Here is a 20580-nt window from a genome sequence, read left to right as displayed (position 1 = left end):
ATGGCTGATTTCAACCTCAAATAAAATAAAAAACTACTGAGGCTAGAGGGCTGCAATTTGGTATGTTTGACGATTGAAGGATGGATGATCAGCATACCAATTTGCAGCCCTCTAGCATTGGTAGTTTTTAAGATCTGAGGACGGACAGAAAAAGTGCGGAGAGAAAAAAGCGCGGACAGAATAAAGTGCGGACGGACAGACAAAGCCGGCGCAATACTTTTACAGAAAACTAGAAGGTAACAGAACACTTTAGTAAATCCTTATTTTCACAAAATAATACATCCTTACAAATAGCTGACCAACAACTAAGAGGACCGCTATGACTAGACATTGCTCCACTCTCACTAAAGAGTGCTGTTTTTTTTTTTTTTTTTTTTTTACCCTTTTATTGTTTTTATTCCTCATCAGTCTCTGAGAGCTTCGTAACTGGATACAAAATAGAACCACGACGAAGAAAAAAAGTACCAAAACATCACCGATGACATGTCAACGTCCCTCCCAAAATTATACACCCAGCTTCAACAAAAATTAAAGAACTGATTACTTTCATTTTTTTTAATCGAGGCCTACAACGTCTTGTCAGATTTCATCTTACCAAAATTTAAATCTTGCTATCTCTGTTATGCGCAAAAAGTATGATAAACCCATTTTGTCGAAACGTGGGTTAAACATCTTTTTGAGTAAATATCGGCGAAAATATCTCTGCGGTTATTATGATTGCTAAGCAGTTCTTACCACCTATGATTTAACTCCAGTTACCTTGTCACATGCGGCTAGACAAACGCCAGACTATGCCCATAGCACAAGTTGCAAAGGAGATAGTAAGAGAGAATTGGCCTGATAAATAGAAGTCAAAGCACAGTTTAAAACAAGTAATGAATTATAACTACTAGCTGACTACTTTGTGAACAAGTGCATTTATCAACATGTCACGAAAATTAGTTGAAAAATATCGCCCCTTCTTCCCTTCATGCAAGTGATGACTTTTTCTCATTCCTTCTGCGAAGTTAATGGCACCTCCAGTACCTTGACGTAGGACGCTACTCGCACGCCTTCCAGAAGTACATAGAGGACCGGGGGTTAGGGGGAGGAACGGGGGGGTTCAGCCAAGAGTCGCGAAGGTTTCAACACGAGTCTTGAAATTCACCCGAGACTGTTTAGTTCCACAAGGAGTGGTTATATCCTGTCAAAATCGGCAACATTTCTCAATAAATACAGAGATGGATGAAGCCGTTGGCTTCCATGAGTATAACACTAAGGATGTTTTCGCTGTAGTCCATTTCATTTTCTTTCTTTTCGTCTTCCCTGAGGCGGTTCATCGAAGCTATGCCAAAAGAAATAACTATTGTGAGTTTATCAAGTCTTTCTTGGGAATTTAAGGACTGCCGGAAAAGATATATACTGTATATGTATATGTATATATATATATATATATATATATATATATATATATATATATATATATATATATATATATATATATATATATATATTGATGAAATTCTGAATATTTATCATAAAATATCTTCGAGTATTTTCCTATTAACTATAGGTAGTTAGTTGAATCCTAGTTCGTTACATTCGCTAGCAGAACTTCAGTCGTCAGGAAACAGAAAAGAACGGACAAAAGTAATTTTTTGACATTAATCTCCTGGCAGGTTCTTAGAGTGACAAATATTAAGATTTCACTTCTCGTTTCACTTTATCAGAATTTTGAATGAAAGCTAAAGAAAAACTTCGTTTTGCAAAATCAAAGACAGGCTTCTACATTTCATTAGTAAATAAATAAAATAAGAAACATTCCGTAAGAATTAACCAAAATTTTCCAAGACATTTATCTATTGAAGTAAAATCTTTCTTGAACAGCCCAAGATAAAATCAGGGCGCATTCTCTAACACATACGCTCATTCACACGTACACACACCCACACAGCATATGCATTCGACCACAGAGGTAATATTCCGACAGCTTCCTATTCAAACCCTAAAAGATCCTTTGGAAAATCCTTCACATTTTGGGATCCCTCGTGTGGCTGAGCACCATTTCAACCTTAAATAAATATCGCTCTCTTATTCTTGGTTTTTATTCCTCCCATTAACCTTTGGTGTCCAGGAAATATACCTTTATCTCTCTCTCTCTCTCTCTCTCTCTCTCTCTCTCTCTCTCTCTCTCTCTCTCTCTCTCCGTAACAGAAACACTGGTCACGCAGAGGAGGCGAACTTACTCAAACGTTACCTGATCGCCGGCAAAGATTAATCATTAAATAAAAGTCAAGTCTTGATATTATGGCAGGAAACTAAAAGAACCTCTTTGGGGCAATAAATTAATAAATCAGTAAATTAGTAAATGTTTCTATCCTTTACAAATAAAAGTCCAATAATTGTCAGTTCTTTTTCTGTTTCCTGACTACTGAAGTTCTGCTAGCGGATGTCACAAACTGGGATTCGACTAAACTACCTATAGTTAACAGGAAAATACTCAAAGATATTTTATGATAAATATTCAGAATTTCATCAGTACGAGGATTAAAACAACTAGGAAAAATAGTTGACAATCATTCCCCAACTCTCAATCTCTCCAGAAACTAACGGAAATTAGGAATATTTTCCAAGACCACTACAATTCGTGTTCTCCAGTTAAAAAGTGGTCTTCGTATTTCAAAGCTCTAACAGAAGTACTGATGAATATCTTTAATCAGTCAGCTTCGGCTTACTCCAGGAAAAATAAAGCATGGGAATTAGGGTTACGGCCACCAATTCTCAAAAACGGTAGAGAGAAAGTTAATCTTCATCGTTTTCACTATTTCCAGTTGCCTGTCCTGCACACTGAGCTGAATAATAAGAGTATTCTTCTCAGGCAAATCCCTCGTTAATGCTACAATATTTATTGGTCCTCAGACAAAATTTTCTATTAATCTATAAAAGGTTTCTTTTATCATGGTGCGAGTATGGGAAACATTCTGAATGTGGATAATCTTTTGTTAATGATGATTATATATACCCGATAATCGCACACACTTTGTAGGTAATACCTGGTTATCTACTTTTCCTCTTGATATGACCTTAAAACAAATTTGATTCATCAGCAATTCTCTGAGAACAGCATTATGCAGTTCTTTTACCGGTATAAAGCATTAATAGCGTATACTGGGGATCTCCATATCATAACTTAAAACAAACTTAAGTTTAATAAAGTAATGTAACATAAATGTTTTGTCCCTTCGTTCCAAATACCTTCATTGTTACTTTACAATACACATATCAGCTTTTGTTAGAACTTCGCCCTTCCTTGTGGGGAGTGCTATATGGTTCCAGTATCCTGAGATGAGTAATCGTGATCTGCAAGGTTTGAAATTAACGAGAAGAATGTTGATGCAACGGGAAAATAACAGCTTGGTTTGGAAAGACTAGAAAGTATAGGGGATATTTTCATTATTAAGACAAAATTTTAGCTTTTATTAGGTGGAAATTTTATTTAGCGTTTCCTTAATAGGGTACAGTAAATGACTATTCTAAAGATATGCAAGATTACCCTTTGCCCTTAAGGGACCGTAATTGCAGTCAAACAACTGAACCTCAACAAAAAAATTTAAAAGAAGACTTGAAATGATCACCAACAATTACTCAACAAAATAAACTTTGAAAGCTTCATTCTGAGACATAGACTTATTACCTTTAATAATGACATTTTTATTACGCCAGCTGATGGATGCAATTAATTAATAAGGCTGGCATTGATATGTAAAAATGAAATTATTAACCTGCCATGTCGAGTACCAGAAGGAATGATGTTGGGGTTACGAGTAGCTCTTGTTTTGCTGTAAACAGATCCCAGATGAATATCCTTATACATATTTAGTCTGCGGCCACCTAATCTGTTGTTTGGAGACAAGGTTTACTGGTTGAAAGTAAGCATGTCTACAATAAACAAGTACATACTACCATATTCTACATACTGTATGTTGTATGCGTACGTATAATTGACAACGACTGCTAATTTTTTAAATATATCAAAATTTCAATCAAAGCTACTTTGTGACCAAAATAAATCCTCAAACGTCAGTTAGGAATCGAATAAGATGTAACAATTGCAAAATGGTTTTTATAAAAAGGCATACATAGTCTTTCTTTTTCATTATTTGCTACTCTGCCTTCATTTATCCAGCGACTGTAGACATATCTTTATATATTCACTTGAAAGAACAGCTTTTCAGATAATTACTAGCACATTTAGGGAAAGCGAAGACCCTTTTGTGGTCTTTTAATATGAGGAGTCGCCAGTCTTTTTTTCTTCTTCTTCTTCTTTTCGAGTCCAAAATAAAACTTTCGTCACAGTAGACCGTATGGTTATTACCGTAAGGCACGTGCACCACGGCAATGACCCTGACTGGTAATAGCGTTGCGAATATTAGACGCCCCCATTTACTCTGAATTTTCCTTTTCGATCGGAGTAATTTGAAAAGCAGCACGACTAAACGTGATAAAGAAGAGTTTGACCTTCCAGCATCAAAAAGAAAGAAATGGTGGTAAAATATTGAAAAAATTATTTTATTCACTTTTAACGGAAAACAAAATTCTTCTCAGCGAAAAATATTGAAATATTCGAAGTTGAGTTCCAAATAAAGTGTCCATTCCATGCATAGTAGGTAACATAGCTGTCTTGAAATTAAACTAAAGCATGATATCACGAATACTACCAAGAAAATTTGAATCTAATACAGTATGATGGATGCTTTAATCATACTAACATTACGTATCACAATTTTGTAAAGAATTCTTGAATCCCACATCGTGCATATCAGACAGAGCCCTTCTTGAAAACTGAATAGATTACGATGTAATCCAATAAAAAAAATATTCCAAAGCAGTTTAGTAGCAATGTAGAGCTTCCACTGCTCTGAGCTTTTTAATAATGAACGTTTTTATCAACTTTCATTTTCCTAGAATTGTTTACTCCACATGCTCGTTTTCTAAGGAAAAATATACGAAACAAACGGTAAACACCCCAAAGAGGACAAGATAGCGTAAGAGGAGAGTACTTAGCCACGTTTTCAAAACCACAGTCACCTCTGAGGGAACGTTGTCACAAAGGTAATTCATTATTGGCTAAATTTGCTTCCAGCAAGAAGTTTATTTGCATAAGGATTCCTGTTTTCTTTAATTTTTCAATAAAATGTAAAAGGTAACAATTTCTATTTGAATTATTGGAGAAAAGAATAATTACTTTTGACTAATCCCATTTTTCATGGTATGGTTAAGAAAAGAACAGGTCACTAGAATTATAATCTTTTTAGTTATGGCAGTGAATGTTTCCATTCCTTATGTACAGTAGATGAAGAAATGATGTAGGTAAGAGGATACTGTTCCGTTTTCATAAAGTGTTTTGTAATCACTGATTTTATCATTTTTCTTTATCTGAAAAAGGAAGAGCGTAAAAGAAAGAATGACCACGGTTACGGGAAACACTCTAAAGAAAATAAAATTCCAAGGAGTTCTCGTGCCCCCTTTTCATATACCATTTTGTAACAATATGTGACATATATATAAATATATATATATATATATATATATATATATATATATATATATATATATATATATATATATATATATATATATATATATATATATATATATATATATATATATATATATATATATAAATTCTCTACTTCCCATTCGTATATTCTTAAGATTTGTTACATCAATTTCAGTTATTAACTTTTCCCGATGAGGCCATCATGATGCATTAATAAAGGAACTATCTTGATTTATACAGAATCTGTAAAGGAATTCATGGTCATATAATCACAGGCATAATGTGGGTTACTGCTTTAATGTCGATTAATGGAGCCTCTTTATACTACGTTAGGTAAGAGCCATAAGTTGGCAAACGGGAAACTTACCGTCATTCATAATCTAACGTTAATTCACTAGTAATAGTTTTGATTTGTTGTTGTGGCAAACGATTTTTATAACAATAATGATAATGAAGAGGAGTCTAGTCTTTCAGTACTGATGCTTTTAGTACTGATTCCACGTCGTCAGCACCTGCAATTTGAAAACTACAGTTATAACCAAAATCAGATACAAGGGTGGAAACTCAGCATCTCTCTGTCTATCAATTTCTTTTACTTCTCTTTCAGCCGCCACATCTTATCTCCTTAAATTTTCCTCATTTATTGTTATAGATGTGTAATGTTTCTGTCTCATTTCATTGCACAAAGACTTTTCTGCTTGTTTGATTACGCTAAGGATAAGAATGGGACCTTCATACGTTGGTATTTGAACGAATGGTACTTCAATTTAGCATCGAGTTTTCTATGTACGCGCCCAGGCATCTCATCTGCCCCGCCCTACCCTTTTCTTACATATCAATGTCTTGTTGTAGCTTGCTTGGACAATCGCTGGTATGGAGAAAAATATATTTGTAAACATTTTTAAAAATAATATACAGCTACGGAAAAAAAAATGGTGTCCTAGAAGCAAAGAAATAGCAAAGCCAAAAAAAAAAGAAAGAAGGTTTTCGGGGAATGACATTTTTTCTCATTTTGCGGCAGCATTTGTCATTATTTTTCAACTTCCTACACAGCTTCTGCGTTTTCTCAAACATCCTTCGGAGCACGGCTGTCAAGGCCAAACCCGAGGGGCGTTGGTTGAATGCTATGGACACCCAACACAGAAAGTATTTCGAGCTTTTCCAGAGGATCATTACCTCCTGTATAGGACCTGCGATGCGGAAGTGCGATGCCATCGCTTAGCCTCTGGTCCAGCGAGAACCGCAGAGCAACTTTTCGCCAGTTGTTCTGCAGATGATAAAAAAACGATGGCACTGAAACCACATCTTTCTTGACCTTCAAGATGGAAATTGTTATTTTTTATATGCTCAAAAGGGAATATTTTTCTCCTTTCAGCTGGAGTTATCTCCAAGTGGTTACTAAGCGTGGCAGTGAAGCAGTTATCATAATAGTTATCTTTAGGTGATGGATTTGTCGTAATAATGCAAAAGAAAGTTAGGTAATTCATTGAAAACAATTAAATAAGAAGATTATTTGCACTTTTAATAATCGTCACTATTAATGATATTTAAGAACTTCTGATGCAATAATTTGTTGAAAAGTATTTGATGACATTCTGTAGACTACGGATACTACAAATCAGTTTATAAAACAAAAAACCGAAAAATGTAAAAGAAAATCTCTAAGATATCTTACTGGACTCCATCATAATTGCAGGAAAACGATTGTAAGCCACCGTAAGTTACAAAACAACTTCAAGTGTAACCGGTATCTTCACACACACTCTCTCTCTCTCTCTCTCTCTCTCTCTCTCTCTCTCTGTGTGTGTGTGTGTGTGTGTGTGTGTGTGTGTGTCCCTAAGTTATTCTGTTTATCCTTCGGATTTTTTTCTCTTTAAAGGTGATAAGAGAAACTAAAACTCCCGCCACAGGTTTAGTGTCTTCAGGAAATTTGGCCTTCGTGCTTTTTTCTGGCATAACTTTACTTGCTTTTGTGATTCTTAGGGAAGGTTAGCTTTTTCTTAAAAACATGGATTTGCATTTCCGTTTATTGCATTTTTTCCACTACTTACTCGTGTCATTGTTATGACGTGTTCAAGCAACGGACGAAGCACTGAAGTACCTCCGCACGTGTTAAACGACTTGTTTCTTTCTAGACTCTAGATTCTCTATTTTCCTCTCTAATTTATTGCTAATTCTCATTACTTTTCCCAAGAGGAGAGATGGTGATAACATTCTCGTCTGTCAGCTAACAAAGTATCCAGAACCCAGACTAAATGATCTGGATGTTTCTCGGTAATTAATTCACAATTCAATCATCTTCTGTTAATGAATTTTTATATGGTGCCATTAAAGATTTCAGTTCTTCACCATTGACATCATCACTCTCAATGCTTTTTATCTTCAATGTCAATAAAAAAAAAAAACTAGTTTCCTAGTACTCAGGAAAGAAATTCAAATAGAGTAGAGATTTGCGTAACTTTACTAAACCCGTGACTTGTACTTGCGTAACTAAGCTAAACCCGTGACTTGTTCATTGTGGAGTGGGCCTTGGAAGAAACACTCTGTTTAGCGACTGTTCTTTCTGTAAGTTTGGTTGTTTTATTACTGTTTTCGTTTGCTCTCCCAGATGCTCTCTTTAGGAGACGTTTAATTTAGATGCCTGTGTTTTTCCTCGCATTCAGCTCTCACTTTCGGGAGCTGAGGGAAGCACCTATCCCCTGGCCTAGTTTCAGTTGTCTCGTTCAGTTGACTGGGTAATTTTTCTGTCATTTTGAGTACCCTGGGTCATCCCAGGTGCCAGATTTACTTACCTTATGCCACGAGATTGCCATATAAACGATGTCCCCAGATCTTGGGATGTGTCATAGTCTCTGTACCTTTATTTTCCGTTGTCTTGGTTTTAAGTTCCCTGACTTTACGGAATTATCAGGAATCCAGACGTTTATTTATTTATTTATTTATCTATTTATTACGTATTTATTTATTCAATTATTTCTTTATTTACTTATTTATTTATTTATTATCCTATATAGATTTTATTTTTAATTGTCGTTAGTTGTACACTCAAATATATTTATTTATATTTACTACTAAATATGTTCAACTCATCGTCTCTCTTCATTTCCTTTGTTCCTTCTTTATCAGTTATGGACTTTTTACTCTGCGTAAGCCTGCCATGTAGGTTCATGGCTTACTGACCTCATCCACAGGATTGTATCTTCATTACACGTAATAATAATAATAATAATAATGCCTTCTGAAACTCATTTATCCTAAAAGTTTCGGTGTTTACTTACGTTGACGTTGTCATTGCATAATATAAGTACAGTAATCTGTACTTCCTTCTTCTGTAGATCAACAAAATGTTTTGGCCGATTCCATGATACAGCGACTGGGCAATCGGATATTATATACATTAGTTGTTCTCTATAATTTTATTATCCTCATTCACAACAATGGATGTTCAGTGAAAATAGCTTGTCTGATGAAACACCAAATAATTAAGAATATTTTTTGGTCTGCACTTTTATCAAATATCAGTCTGCTGATTCTTAAGGGGTTTTGATCTACACGTTCATTCTCGGGTGTGCCTTTTTAGTCATTCGTCTGTTTTATTAGGTCATTTTTTAACTATTCATTATTCTTGTAACGTTCGAATTATTTGTTCATCAATTCTTTTGGGGTTTTAGAAGCTCTAATTCTTTTTCATGATTATTTTCTGAATATCATTTGCCTTTTTTCAAAACTCTTTTAGTTATTTTAAAGGACTCTTAACGTCAATCGCTATTTCTGCGTCGTTTATTCTTTCTTATGCTTATTATTTTCACATCAGCTCCCATTTTTTCAAGGTAATTCTTTGCTGTTTAAACATTCGTTACCAAGGCAAGTTCTTTGTGTTTCAGTGTTGTGGGTGATTCAGATCTTTATGAAATAAATCTCTACAGTTGAAATTCACATTCTTTTTTTCTTGTTTCCCCTTATTTTTTTGTAGCGTTTTAGCTTAGGATCACCTGTGTGCTAGCTTTCGTAGCCTCCCTACGAACTAATTTTTACCTTCCTCCATCAAGAGATCAGTGACTGCAACTTCCCTTATGTTCCCCCTTTTCCAGGGCAAACTGAGACCCCACCCTATCATTACGCAACTGGAACTTCGTTAGTCAATAATTCTCTCAAGCGTCATGCCCATACCCAATGGGTTTCCTGAGACAGTAATCAATTATTCGATGAGAGAATTGACAGCATTTGCGATCTCCGCTCTGCTCTATCTATTACTTCCTCCTCCTCCTCCTCCGACGAAACCTGTATACTATAGCAATAATAACCTTCTCCGCCCTTGCTACGATCTCAGATGTCATTGCGGTTAAGAGAGGAGGGAGAGTGTGGAAAAGATGGGAAGGCAGGAGAGGGAAGGCGGGGTGGGGAGGGCTATGTGGCACAGCGTGGCATAGGGTCACACTACACACGCACTCACGCACGTCAAGTACCACCCCACACGGCCGGGGCAGGAGGACACCAGGCCGGGCGTGGTCAAAGAAAGGTATAAGAGGTAGGTTGGCCACTCCCAGCTCTTCAGTCGTCGACCGAGTGGCATTCCCGACGTTTCCGAAGCCGCGTGAGGCTTTCCTTCCCTTTCTTACGAACTTCCTCTTCTCTTACGAACGCCCCTCCTCCGTACCATCCAGAGGCGCCCCACCCCTACCTCTACCCCACTATCCTCCACCGATCCTAGCACTCACCTGCGCGCGCCAACTGCCCTAAAAAAAAAAAAACCTCATCCCTAATCCATTAATTTCATATTCCTCCTCCTTGGACTGCTGGATCCTACCGCCATGAAGGTAAACCATTTGAATCCTCATGATGATCTACCAATTCTACTTCTGCACGAGGGAATGAGAGCCAGATCTGTTTGTAAATATGCTACTAATTCATGATTTCCAGCTGCAACGGATATGGCCGAGTGTGTGATAGTGCGAAGAAATGTGTTTGTCTGTTCGAGAAATGCCTTGAAGGTTTGAGGAACTAATTTCTTTGCGAATGCAGGGAACGAAAGTGCCGGATCAGAAACGTGTTTTAAACGTGTTTCAGAATTCAAGTTTCAGGTGGTGGAGGTGATGGCATTGCAGTCAATGATGTTGTTTTATAGATGTTATTGAAAATCTCTGTTAATGTGCAATTTTAATACGGTGGTGGGATGTGATTCTGTTAAAAACATGCATGGAAATAAATAGAAATACGTTTATCTTTACTACTATTACTACTGCTATTAATATTATTATTTATTATTATTATTATTATTATTATTATTATTATTATTATTATTATTATTATTACTATTGTTTCTTTAGTCGATTACAGTTCCTTTCTATTTGCTTGTATCTTAAGAGACACCGCCTTTCGGAGACGCTCAGAAGCTTGATTAGTTCTTAGAACGAGTTATTCTGGCTCTCTGCCCTAAGCAACATTCAAGTAACTGGTTCAGTTGTCATTGAAGAAAAACCACTTTAAGAGTCTTTGCTTAGCTTACGCAAGAAATTAAAATGTTTAAGGTTATTCTCAAATTTTTTTTCGCTGCAATTTTATAGAAAGGAGAACCAGTTATCTGATAGATGATATTATATTCATTTTGTAAAAGTTCATAATCAACTTTGAAATGGGGGTTTTCACTCATTCTTAGTAACATTCAAAGAAACCAGCTATTTAATCCAGAAGACTGGAAAGAAAGGTTGCGTCTCTTGTTCGAGCATTTTCCATAAGAACTGAGTTTTAATAGAGCAAAAAATAATCGTTTTTATCTCATGTGCTTAGGAAATTTTCATTCCCATCAAAATCGTTGTCATTGTGATTTTCTGCTGTCGAGTTCTTCGTGTTGGTCATACGTGACAACGTTTCAAGTTCCTCGTTGTAGAATACATCAAAGAGCAGTAGAAAATAAATGAAATAAGGAACTGGAAGGAGGAAACTCAAATGAAAAATTCATATTAAGAGAATAAATGGAAAGGTACAAAAAGGAAAGAGAGGATGTGAAACAATATGTATAGCATGATATAGAGAGAGAGAGAGAGAGAGAGAGAGAGAGAGAGAGAGAGAGAGAGATTTAGCAGAAAAATAAAATATTATCTTGAGAAAAGAAAGTACCTAAATTCCTCAGCCGTAAGAAATTGTGGTTTTTCTCCTTAAAGCAGAAAAAATACAGATAGATAGAGAGAGAGAGAGAGAAAGAGGGTGGGGGGGCGTGGGAGGCAGGGAGTGAGAGAGGAAAGAGGATTGGGAGTAAGAGAGCTAGAGAGAATGAGAAGAAAAAATCTGCATGGGTGGAGTAAGACCAAAGTCTGTAACCTCTTCCTTGAGATAGACGAAGCAAAGCTCAGCAGAGCGTAAAAACACCATTCATTTATATATATTTTTTGTCAAGTTCTTCCATGAATAATCAGTCATAAAATTTATGAAAGAAAATAACCAGAAATGTAAATGGATACACATAGATTTTCGCAAGGATTTCAGTATTACAACACTATTCTTATCTCTCGGTATTCAAAGAAGCGAACTGGAGATTGCAGACTGTTAGTTCATCCGCCTGGTTTTGTAAAACACTGTTAGGTGATGCACTATTTGTATGGCAGGTAATCTGAGCCATACAAATTGCAGGCAAATGTATTGAAGAGCTTTTCGCGAATCTGATCAGGTAACCAACATCCTGCAAAAAATATATATATATTTTTGTGCTCTGACCAACATCATCATTCTTAGTGCCTGCATCAACTTCATTTGTGTTGTAGTTAATTAAAAAATCACTGTCATAAAATATATAATACTAAACAAAATTCTTGACCACCGAATATGAAAATCGGTTATTTCTAGTGTGAGGACAAGTATGGATTAAACTATCTATAAAAAAAAAAAACTGCGTTAATGTATAGAGTGAATTTGCCAATTATGACACCATCCGCGGACATTGGTTTCAAGGTCGCTAGAGGCCACAATGAAATCGAAAGTTCATGATGTTATATAATCAGTTAGTATTCGAGCGTAAATGGTGTCAAAGGCAATTCTTATTCAATTCATATCCCAGGGCTATTCATTAGGAATTCACTTTGCGTCTACCACTGTAAACTTCCACAATTCATTTAGGCTTCGTTTTGCAGTTGTTTGATATGAGAGGTATTATTTTTATACTGTCTGAGAGAGAGAGAGAGAGAGAGAGAGAGAGAGAGAATAAAGTTTCCGCGATCAGAAAATATGAATGACAATAATTCCATTTCAATTTTTTAATGAATGGCCGCGGAATTAAAATCGAAAGAAACGTAGTATTGTTCATCGACAAACAAAGACAGAGTCATAAGAATTGAAAGAGAAATTTAGCATAATAATAATAATAATAATAATAATAATAATAATAATAATAATAATAATAATAATAATAATGACGTACTAAAAAGGAGAGAAAAGAAATGTTCAAAACTCAAGCGATATTGTAGGATTTTCAGAAAATCTCAGGAAAGCCAGTTTTGGCTTCTACTGGACTCTTCTATTACTATTACTAATAGTAATAACTGATTTTAATATTTCCCTTCAGGAAACAGGGCTCCAACTGTGAAAGCAATAACCTTATACCATATTTCACTTTCCCTTGAGTTACAAAAACAAGAGAAAAAAATAAGATAAACAGAAACTCGTATGCAAGCACGCTTTGCACTCGTGTTACTTGCAAGCGCACACATATATATACAAATATATATATATATATATATATATATATATATATATATATATATATATATATATATGTGTGTGTGTGTGTGTGTGTGTGTGTGTGTGTGTGTGTGTGTGTGAGCTTGCGACTGTGAACTAATAAAACGAAGGGAATAATATTCAGAAGGACATAGCTGGTAAGGAAGATGGAAAAGAATGATTTGGTGTTCGTGAAGAATCAAGTTGTTGATAATATGAGCAAAGCTGTAGTGAGATCTTTGTCGTGTAGTACGAACAGGTATCTTCGAGTTATTAGCAAGAAAATTTATTATTGCTAGATTTTTTTTAGTTACACCCTTTTAAGGACATATACTAACAGTGTCACACATGACCCTAAGCCTTGCACACATGCAATATATATATATATATATATATATATATATATATATATATATATATATATATATATATATATATATATATGTGTGTGTGTGTGTGTGTGTGTGCGCGTATGCGTGTGCATGTTTGTGTGGGTGTAAAAAAGAGAGAGAGAGAGGGCGAGCGATAAATGTAAAAAAAAATATAAGTATCATTACACGTATTTTCCATTATTTTCCACAAGTAAATGAATCATCGAAGGTGATTTGTAAGTTTCCAGGAAAAGGTCAGGTGAGGATCTCGTTGGAAGTTCCTGCTTCCATTCTCCTCAGATGCTTTCGTAGATCGTAGCAAAAAGTAGTTTTGGCAGCTTTTTCTCTTCTGGAGGAGAATTTCCTGCCTCGCGCCCAGAATGGGGAAGATTGCACTCAATGTGTTCTTAAACTGAGTTGTGGTGTCTCTTTCCACTCTCCTTAATTTTTTAATCGCTCGTATACAATTAATTTTCCTTAAATTAGCTTACAAAAGATTCATACAGGAGAAATTAAGCTTACGAAAGATTCATACAGGAGAAATTAGTTATTTGCATTGTCTATTTATAACATTACCTTTCAGTTTGTTGATCTTTAGTCTTGCAGTTTCCACTCTTATTGCATTACTTTTATGCATTTACTTTCACTTAACCTGTTATCTCTGTTGATTTCTATTTCTTTGCCTTTCCTTAAAACCAGACCTCTTCGTCCCCACCTTTCCAGAATTTTCGTTGTTTGTTGTAAGGTATTATTTTAAGTTGCTTTATTTCTCTTAGTCTTTCTTCACCGGTTTCATTATTTTTTTTTAATTTCTAATCAGTGCGTTTGCATTTGTGTCACTGTGTTGTTGATTCATTTTCATGCGAACACTATTATGAGTGATAAATTATCCAGTCTCAAAAGTAACGAAAAACTTTATATAAACTTGCCATCGATTCCGCCGGTTAAAACAAAAAAATTTAAATTAAAGAAATATTCAATCCCTTTCGAAAAGTCAGCCTGGTTTTTTAGGAGAAAACTTTCTGTCAATACAAATTATTACTTTTGCTTGTTTTTGATGCTGTAAACACAGTGACACACAGACACATAAGGCGTGCGCCTGTGTATGTGAATGGGTGTGTCTATCTATGTGTAGGTGTTTTTATGAAGCATAACTGTCTATATACAGATAACTTTAAGTTAATGAAATTTGCATTATATATATATATATATATATATATATATATATATATATATATATATATATATATATATATATATATATATATATATATATATATATATATATATATGTGTGTGTGTGTGTGTGTGTGTGTGTGTGTGTGTGTTTGCATACGTACACGTAGGAAAATCTTGTAGCTAAGGATTTTACACAAATCATTTTGTTTAGGTAAGTACATAAGAACCGCAACAGCAGGCGACGCGTACTACGTACACAGAGACAAATCCTTCAGAGCGCAGTACCTTCCTATGATCGTGACTTGAGACATGTTTATGTTGGGCAATGTTTGCTTGCGTCATCCGAAATAAGGTCGGGCACACCGGAAGGCCATGGGCGTTCGCATTACGGAATGGGAAACCACCCACTTTGGGCGTTCTTGGTTGTCGAAAATGTTTGCAAAACAATACCTCTGATTTGCCGGTCTTTTGTTCTCTCTCTCTCTCTCTCTCTCTCTCTCTCTCTCTCTCTCTCTCTCTCTCTCTCTCTCTCTAACTGGGAGATACTCTATATGTATATATTTCTGTGTGCATATAAATAAATGTATATATATATGTGGTGTGTACGTATATAAAATTGCATCTTTTCCATCAATGGCTACTATATGATACTCATTGTTTACTTCATTCAAACTCTCTGGCACCTCTCGTGGTCAAACTGGTTTCTATCTTCAGAATAAATGATTTCCGATATGCTTGCTGTTAATGTGGCATTTATGTTAGTATGCTTTTGTGAGTCTGTGTACTCACAGAAATAAACAGACATATATTTGTAACGGTTTACAATGGAGACTTAAATTTTCGTATCTGGCTGCAAAGGATACGAGTCTCTTTTGATCCAGTTTTCACTTCAATATCCTGGAATACATGAGCAATTTACAACAGATAGAACCCTTAAAGAACAACTGAAACGAAATTCTCGGATAACTACACAGAGTAATTCGGAACAAATTAAAACTATTGTTCCTTGATTGACTGAATTTTTCCACAATTCCAGAAAAACATCGATGTGATCATTCATCTTAATATTAGTTCATATTTCAGTTTTATGTTCGTTCTATTTGCCATGTCTGATCTTCTACACAATATGGCATTATGATTTAGTCATACCAAAATTACATTTATATTCAGCCGTCTCCGAAACTGATGACTTCCACGGCGTGATTCAAGTGGTAAATAGAAATTAATTATTTCGATAAATCAGCTTCTTATCGTCTTTACATTTCCGTAAAGAAAATATACAGAGGAACACACAGTGAATGCATTATCTCTCCAGTAATAACCCCAAAATTCACAAAAACGTTATCATAAGGAGTGCCGAAAATACAAACATCGACTTGTACTGGTTACTGTTACCGTTCTAAAACGTGCAAAGACAATACTACTCACCATTCAAAATTGCTTTTCTTCGTTTTCGAGTCATTTCAACCTTTTTTCAGTTTTTCTCCTGACATTCGGCTGTATTGTATCCGAAGGAAAACAATGTTCTTATTTTTTTTAGGCAAACACAAACAGGGGAATAATTACGAGTAATCTACTAACAGGAAAAAGATTGAGCAAGCAATTTTAAAGGACTCAGTAATTAAACAGAATCTTGATGTGATGTCTACAAGATTATAAAAAAAAATATTGCTTTAAATCTCTCTACTTCCATCTCTTTAACTGAGGCTACTTTCGGAAATAGAACTAGTTTGCCTATGAAATAAGAGATCGGAGTAAAGAATGTGACACAGATTATTAATAAATATAACCAGAATAAACGTTAGTAAAATTGCGATTGAAAATCAAGATAGATTGGAGATTACTGCGGTAGCAAAGTAACGTCCCATAAAGTAATAAAACCCGCCGAAGGCACTTGCCAAGTACCTTTATATTAATCGCTAAACATTAACTGACTCGGGTAACAGTAGAGATCTTGCATAAAATATCAGTGTCATCGTTAAACCTCTGTTAACGACCTGAATACGTTTGGAATTTGCACTCCGTTTTTCATCTCTCATGAAACGATTTTTTTTCGCCTTCGGTATTGAAGTAGGAATAAAAAAAGTCAAGCAACCAAAATAGCATTTTCACCGTGCCTTGCAAATGGTCATGCATAAGCAAACGAAATGCCATGAATGTCAATGATCAGTGGACTCTTAATTACCGAGGTGGTCACCTCTTCGGTATTTTATTACCTCTTATACTGCACACGCACCCGGCTACACTTGCTAACCACAGTTTTTCTTTCCTGCCCCAGACCAGAACTCTATCGTTAGTGAATATCAGCTGTTTCACACTCCGTTTACGACCCATTTTCTTATCCCATAAAACTCTGCTAGACCCGAGTTCGAGTCTCCAGCCTGCCAATGAAGAATTAGAGGAATTTATTTCTGGTGATAGAAATTCATTTCTCGGTATAATGTGGTTCGGATTCCACAATAAGCTGTAGGTCCCGTTGCTAGGTAACCAATTGGTTCTTAGCCACGTAAAACAAGTCTAATCCTTCGGGCCAGTCCTAGGAGAGTTGTTAATCAGCTCAGTGGTCTGGTTAAACTAAGGTATACTTAACTTATCCCATAAATGTTACAACTACATCTACACACACACACACACACACATATATATATATATATATATATATATATATATATATATATATATATATATATATATATATATTTATGTGTGTTATGTGTGTGTGTATTAATAAAATTGTGAAACCAGGGATTTCACGGAATCCCTGAAATTTTTAGGGAATTCGTGAAATCACCAATTCACTTAGGAACATTTGATCCCCGAGGGGCTAGTACTAAACACGGTGAAACAGTGTAGATGAATCACTGTTTCGCCGTGTTTAGCACTAGCCCCTCGGGGATCAAATGCCCCTAAGTGAATTGGTGATTTCACGAATTCCATGAAAATATCAGGGATTTCATGAAATCCCTGGTTTATAATCTTACTAATAATATATATATATATATATATATATATATATATATATATATATATATATATATATATATACATATATATATATATATATATATATATATATATATATATATATATATATATATTTATATTATAGAGAGAGAGAGAGAGGGAGAGAAATATGAGATGTAGGTATTTACGTTCTGGTCTGTGAATGCTTAATAACTTGGAAGTCTTCATTACCTTATCTAACAACAATGACGTCACCAACTGCCGCTCCTGAAACACTTATTTGATGTTGTCCGATCACGATGACCGGAACGCACATCAAAAGCAGCGAAGAGAGGGCTGTTGCTTCACAGTGCTCCAGAGTAAACAATGAGCGTTCTTAGCTTGCAAGTAACCTTTCCTTGTGGCCAACTATATTTTGCTACTGATTACGTTGCGTACAGCCGTCTGGAGAATACCTAATGCTATTTCATGCCACCCTAATTACTTTCAGTTATCTGGTAACGGCGTATTTTGATAACTGGGCTTCTTGGACAAAGAGCTTTCAGAGAGTTTAGAAATACAGAGTACGAGCAGGGTACATCATATTAAAAAAGACTCCTTAGTTTTTTTTTTCTGTCAAATTAGTTTTGTTTCATAACTTGAGCTTTACATATGAATAGATATTTATTTATAGCCTATATACTTATAAATATGTATGTGTGTTTGTGGGTGCATGTGTTTGTATCAGTCAATAGCAAAAAACTTGAAAGTCGTAAAATCTCACACTGGCAAAAAATATATATTATTAAAATTCACTTTCTAAAAGTTATTTACCCTTGGATCTACGCTGGGAGGGATGGATTCAAAGGAACAGAGTTAACAATTTTCGTCGACCTTCGAAACAGATGGAGGCAATAATTACATTGTTTTGTTTACAAGCTCGGCTTATCTGTCAAGGAGAGAAAGAGAGAGAGAGAGAGAGTGCTGGAAGGAAGCAAAATCCACAAATGAAGAAATTACCATCGACATATAACGGGTGATGGAAATTACGAATATTATTTTTAACAATGTAATATAACAAAATTTATTATTCACGTTTCAGTAGATTTCAACTGATATAATTCATTTTTATTTAATTATCACTTTATGCACGAAACTTTGTTATAACCTTTCTAACGCTAATGCTCGAGTCCTAATTAATTCATCGTCCACTCATCCTTTTTACCGTTAAATTGACATAACTTGTTCTGCATTATATATATATATATATATATATATATATATATATATATATATATATATATATATATGGATATATGCTGGATAGAGCTGCCATAATTTTCAGCTTCAAAGAGGAGAATGAGGACTGCAATTAATTACGATACTTGTTAGTAGGTAATCTTAGCATATACTGTCTATCGACATAGAATTAAACGTCAAGTTTGTCATCAGGCAGGGAAAAATATAAAGGATACATATTTAAATGTACGTATATATATATATATATATATATATATATATATATATATATATATATATATATATATATATATATATATATATATATATATATATACGTGTGTGTTTATATAATATATATACATATATATATATATGTGTATATATATATGTATGTATGTATGTATGTATGCATGCACATATAAATATATATCCTTTATATTTTTCCGTGCCGTGACATTTAATTTTTTTGTCGATAGATAATATATATTAAGATTATCAGCTAACAAGTGTGGCGTAATTAATTGCAACCGTTAATTTCTTCATTTTCAACTGAAAATTATGACAGCTGTCATGAATTTCCAAGGCCATGCTCTGTGACCGAAGTTCTGCGTTATTCACAACAAATGTATTCATTATTCACTGGGAAATAACAGCAACGGTCGTCACAGGAGTTATTAAGGAAGAGATAATTCCCGCCTTTTGGAGACCTAAGACCACAAGAGCCGCACGGTTTTGTAACAGCTATTAGCTACCTCCAAAATAGTTTCGCTCCTTCTCTCTCTTCTCTCTCTCTCTCTCTCTCTCTCTCTCTCTCTCTCTCTCTCTCTCTCTCTCTCTGGGTTAATGTAGACATACCGGAGAAGTACAGATATGTCGATATGATATATGGATATATATATACTGTATGTGTATATGTATATATATATATATATATATATATATATATATATATATATATATATATATCTTTTTCTAATAGCTGAACTCTTCGTTCTGTATTTCCTATCATCTTCTGTAGTTTCTTTCAAATGAACACCATAGACTTTGGAAGCTTGAATCAAACAAGTCAATGACCGTGTAGTCTTGTCCCATATGAATAGGGTTTATTTACTGTTTAGTATTTATATAAATATATATATATATATATATAAATATATATATATATATATATATATATATATATATATATATATATATATATATATATATATATATATATATATATACAGATGTTCCATGAGGAATAATGATGATATTTTGAAATACAAAAAATATCAGAAACAACTCAGCCTCATGTGTTACAAATAAAGGTGAACTCTTATATTTTTTAAATATTTTTTTCTCTAATTAGCCAGTGATGGGAACTTAGGTTCCAATGAAGTACCTCTTCTTGACATACCAGTCACCCTAAGAACATCTCACCAATTGTGCTTTTCGTTTTAGAGTATTAGAAAGAGCTTAGACAACCTAGACAGTTGGACGGTGATGATTTAGATAGGGGTTTCTGCCATTCTTCAAATAGACCTATGGGGATTTCTTCGACAAATTTGCCACATTTTGTCGTTTTTGTCGTATAAATAGCATTTATGCAGCCGA

At 34.7% G+C, this 20580-nt stretch overlaps 1 protein-coding gene across 5 annotated transcripts in view; it reads left to right on the top strand.

The window, feature by feature from the left end:
* The window catches only part of LOC136843104 (nucleolin-like), a 225109-nt gene that overhangs the window by 189298 nt on the left and 15231 nt on the right, over positions 1 to 20580 (top strand). Inside the window, exon 1 of one of the 5 annotated variants that reach the window (XM_067111105.1) lies at positions 9996 to 10356. The exons of the other annotated variants lie outside the window; for them this stretch is intronic. Coding sequence (XP_066967206.1) covers positions 10351 to 10356 — 6 coding nt within the window. The 5' untranslated portion in view covers positions 9996 to 10350. Of the gene's footprint in view, positions 1 to 9995; positions 10357 to 20580 lie in introns of those variants that run through there. 5 annotated transcript variants of the gene reach the window in all.

The sequence above is a fragment of the Macrobrachium rosenbergii genome, chromosome 11 (assembly GCF_040412425.1).
Source record: "Macrobrachium rosenbergii isolate ZJJX-2024 chromosome 11, ASM4041242v1, whole genome shotgun sequence".
Taxonomy (NCBI): domain Eukaryota; kingdom Metazoa; phylum Arthropoda; class Malacostraca; order Decapoda; family Palaemonidae; genus Macrobrachium; species Macrobrachium rosenbergii.
This window is presented reverse-complemented; position numbering and strand designations above follow the sequence as displayed.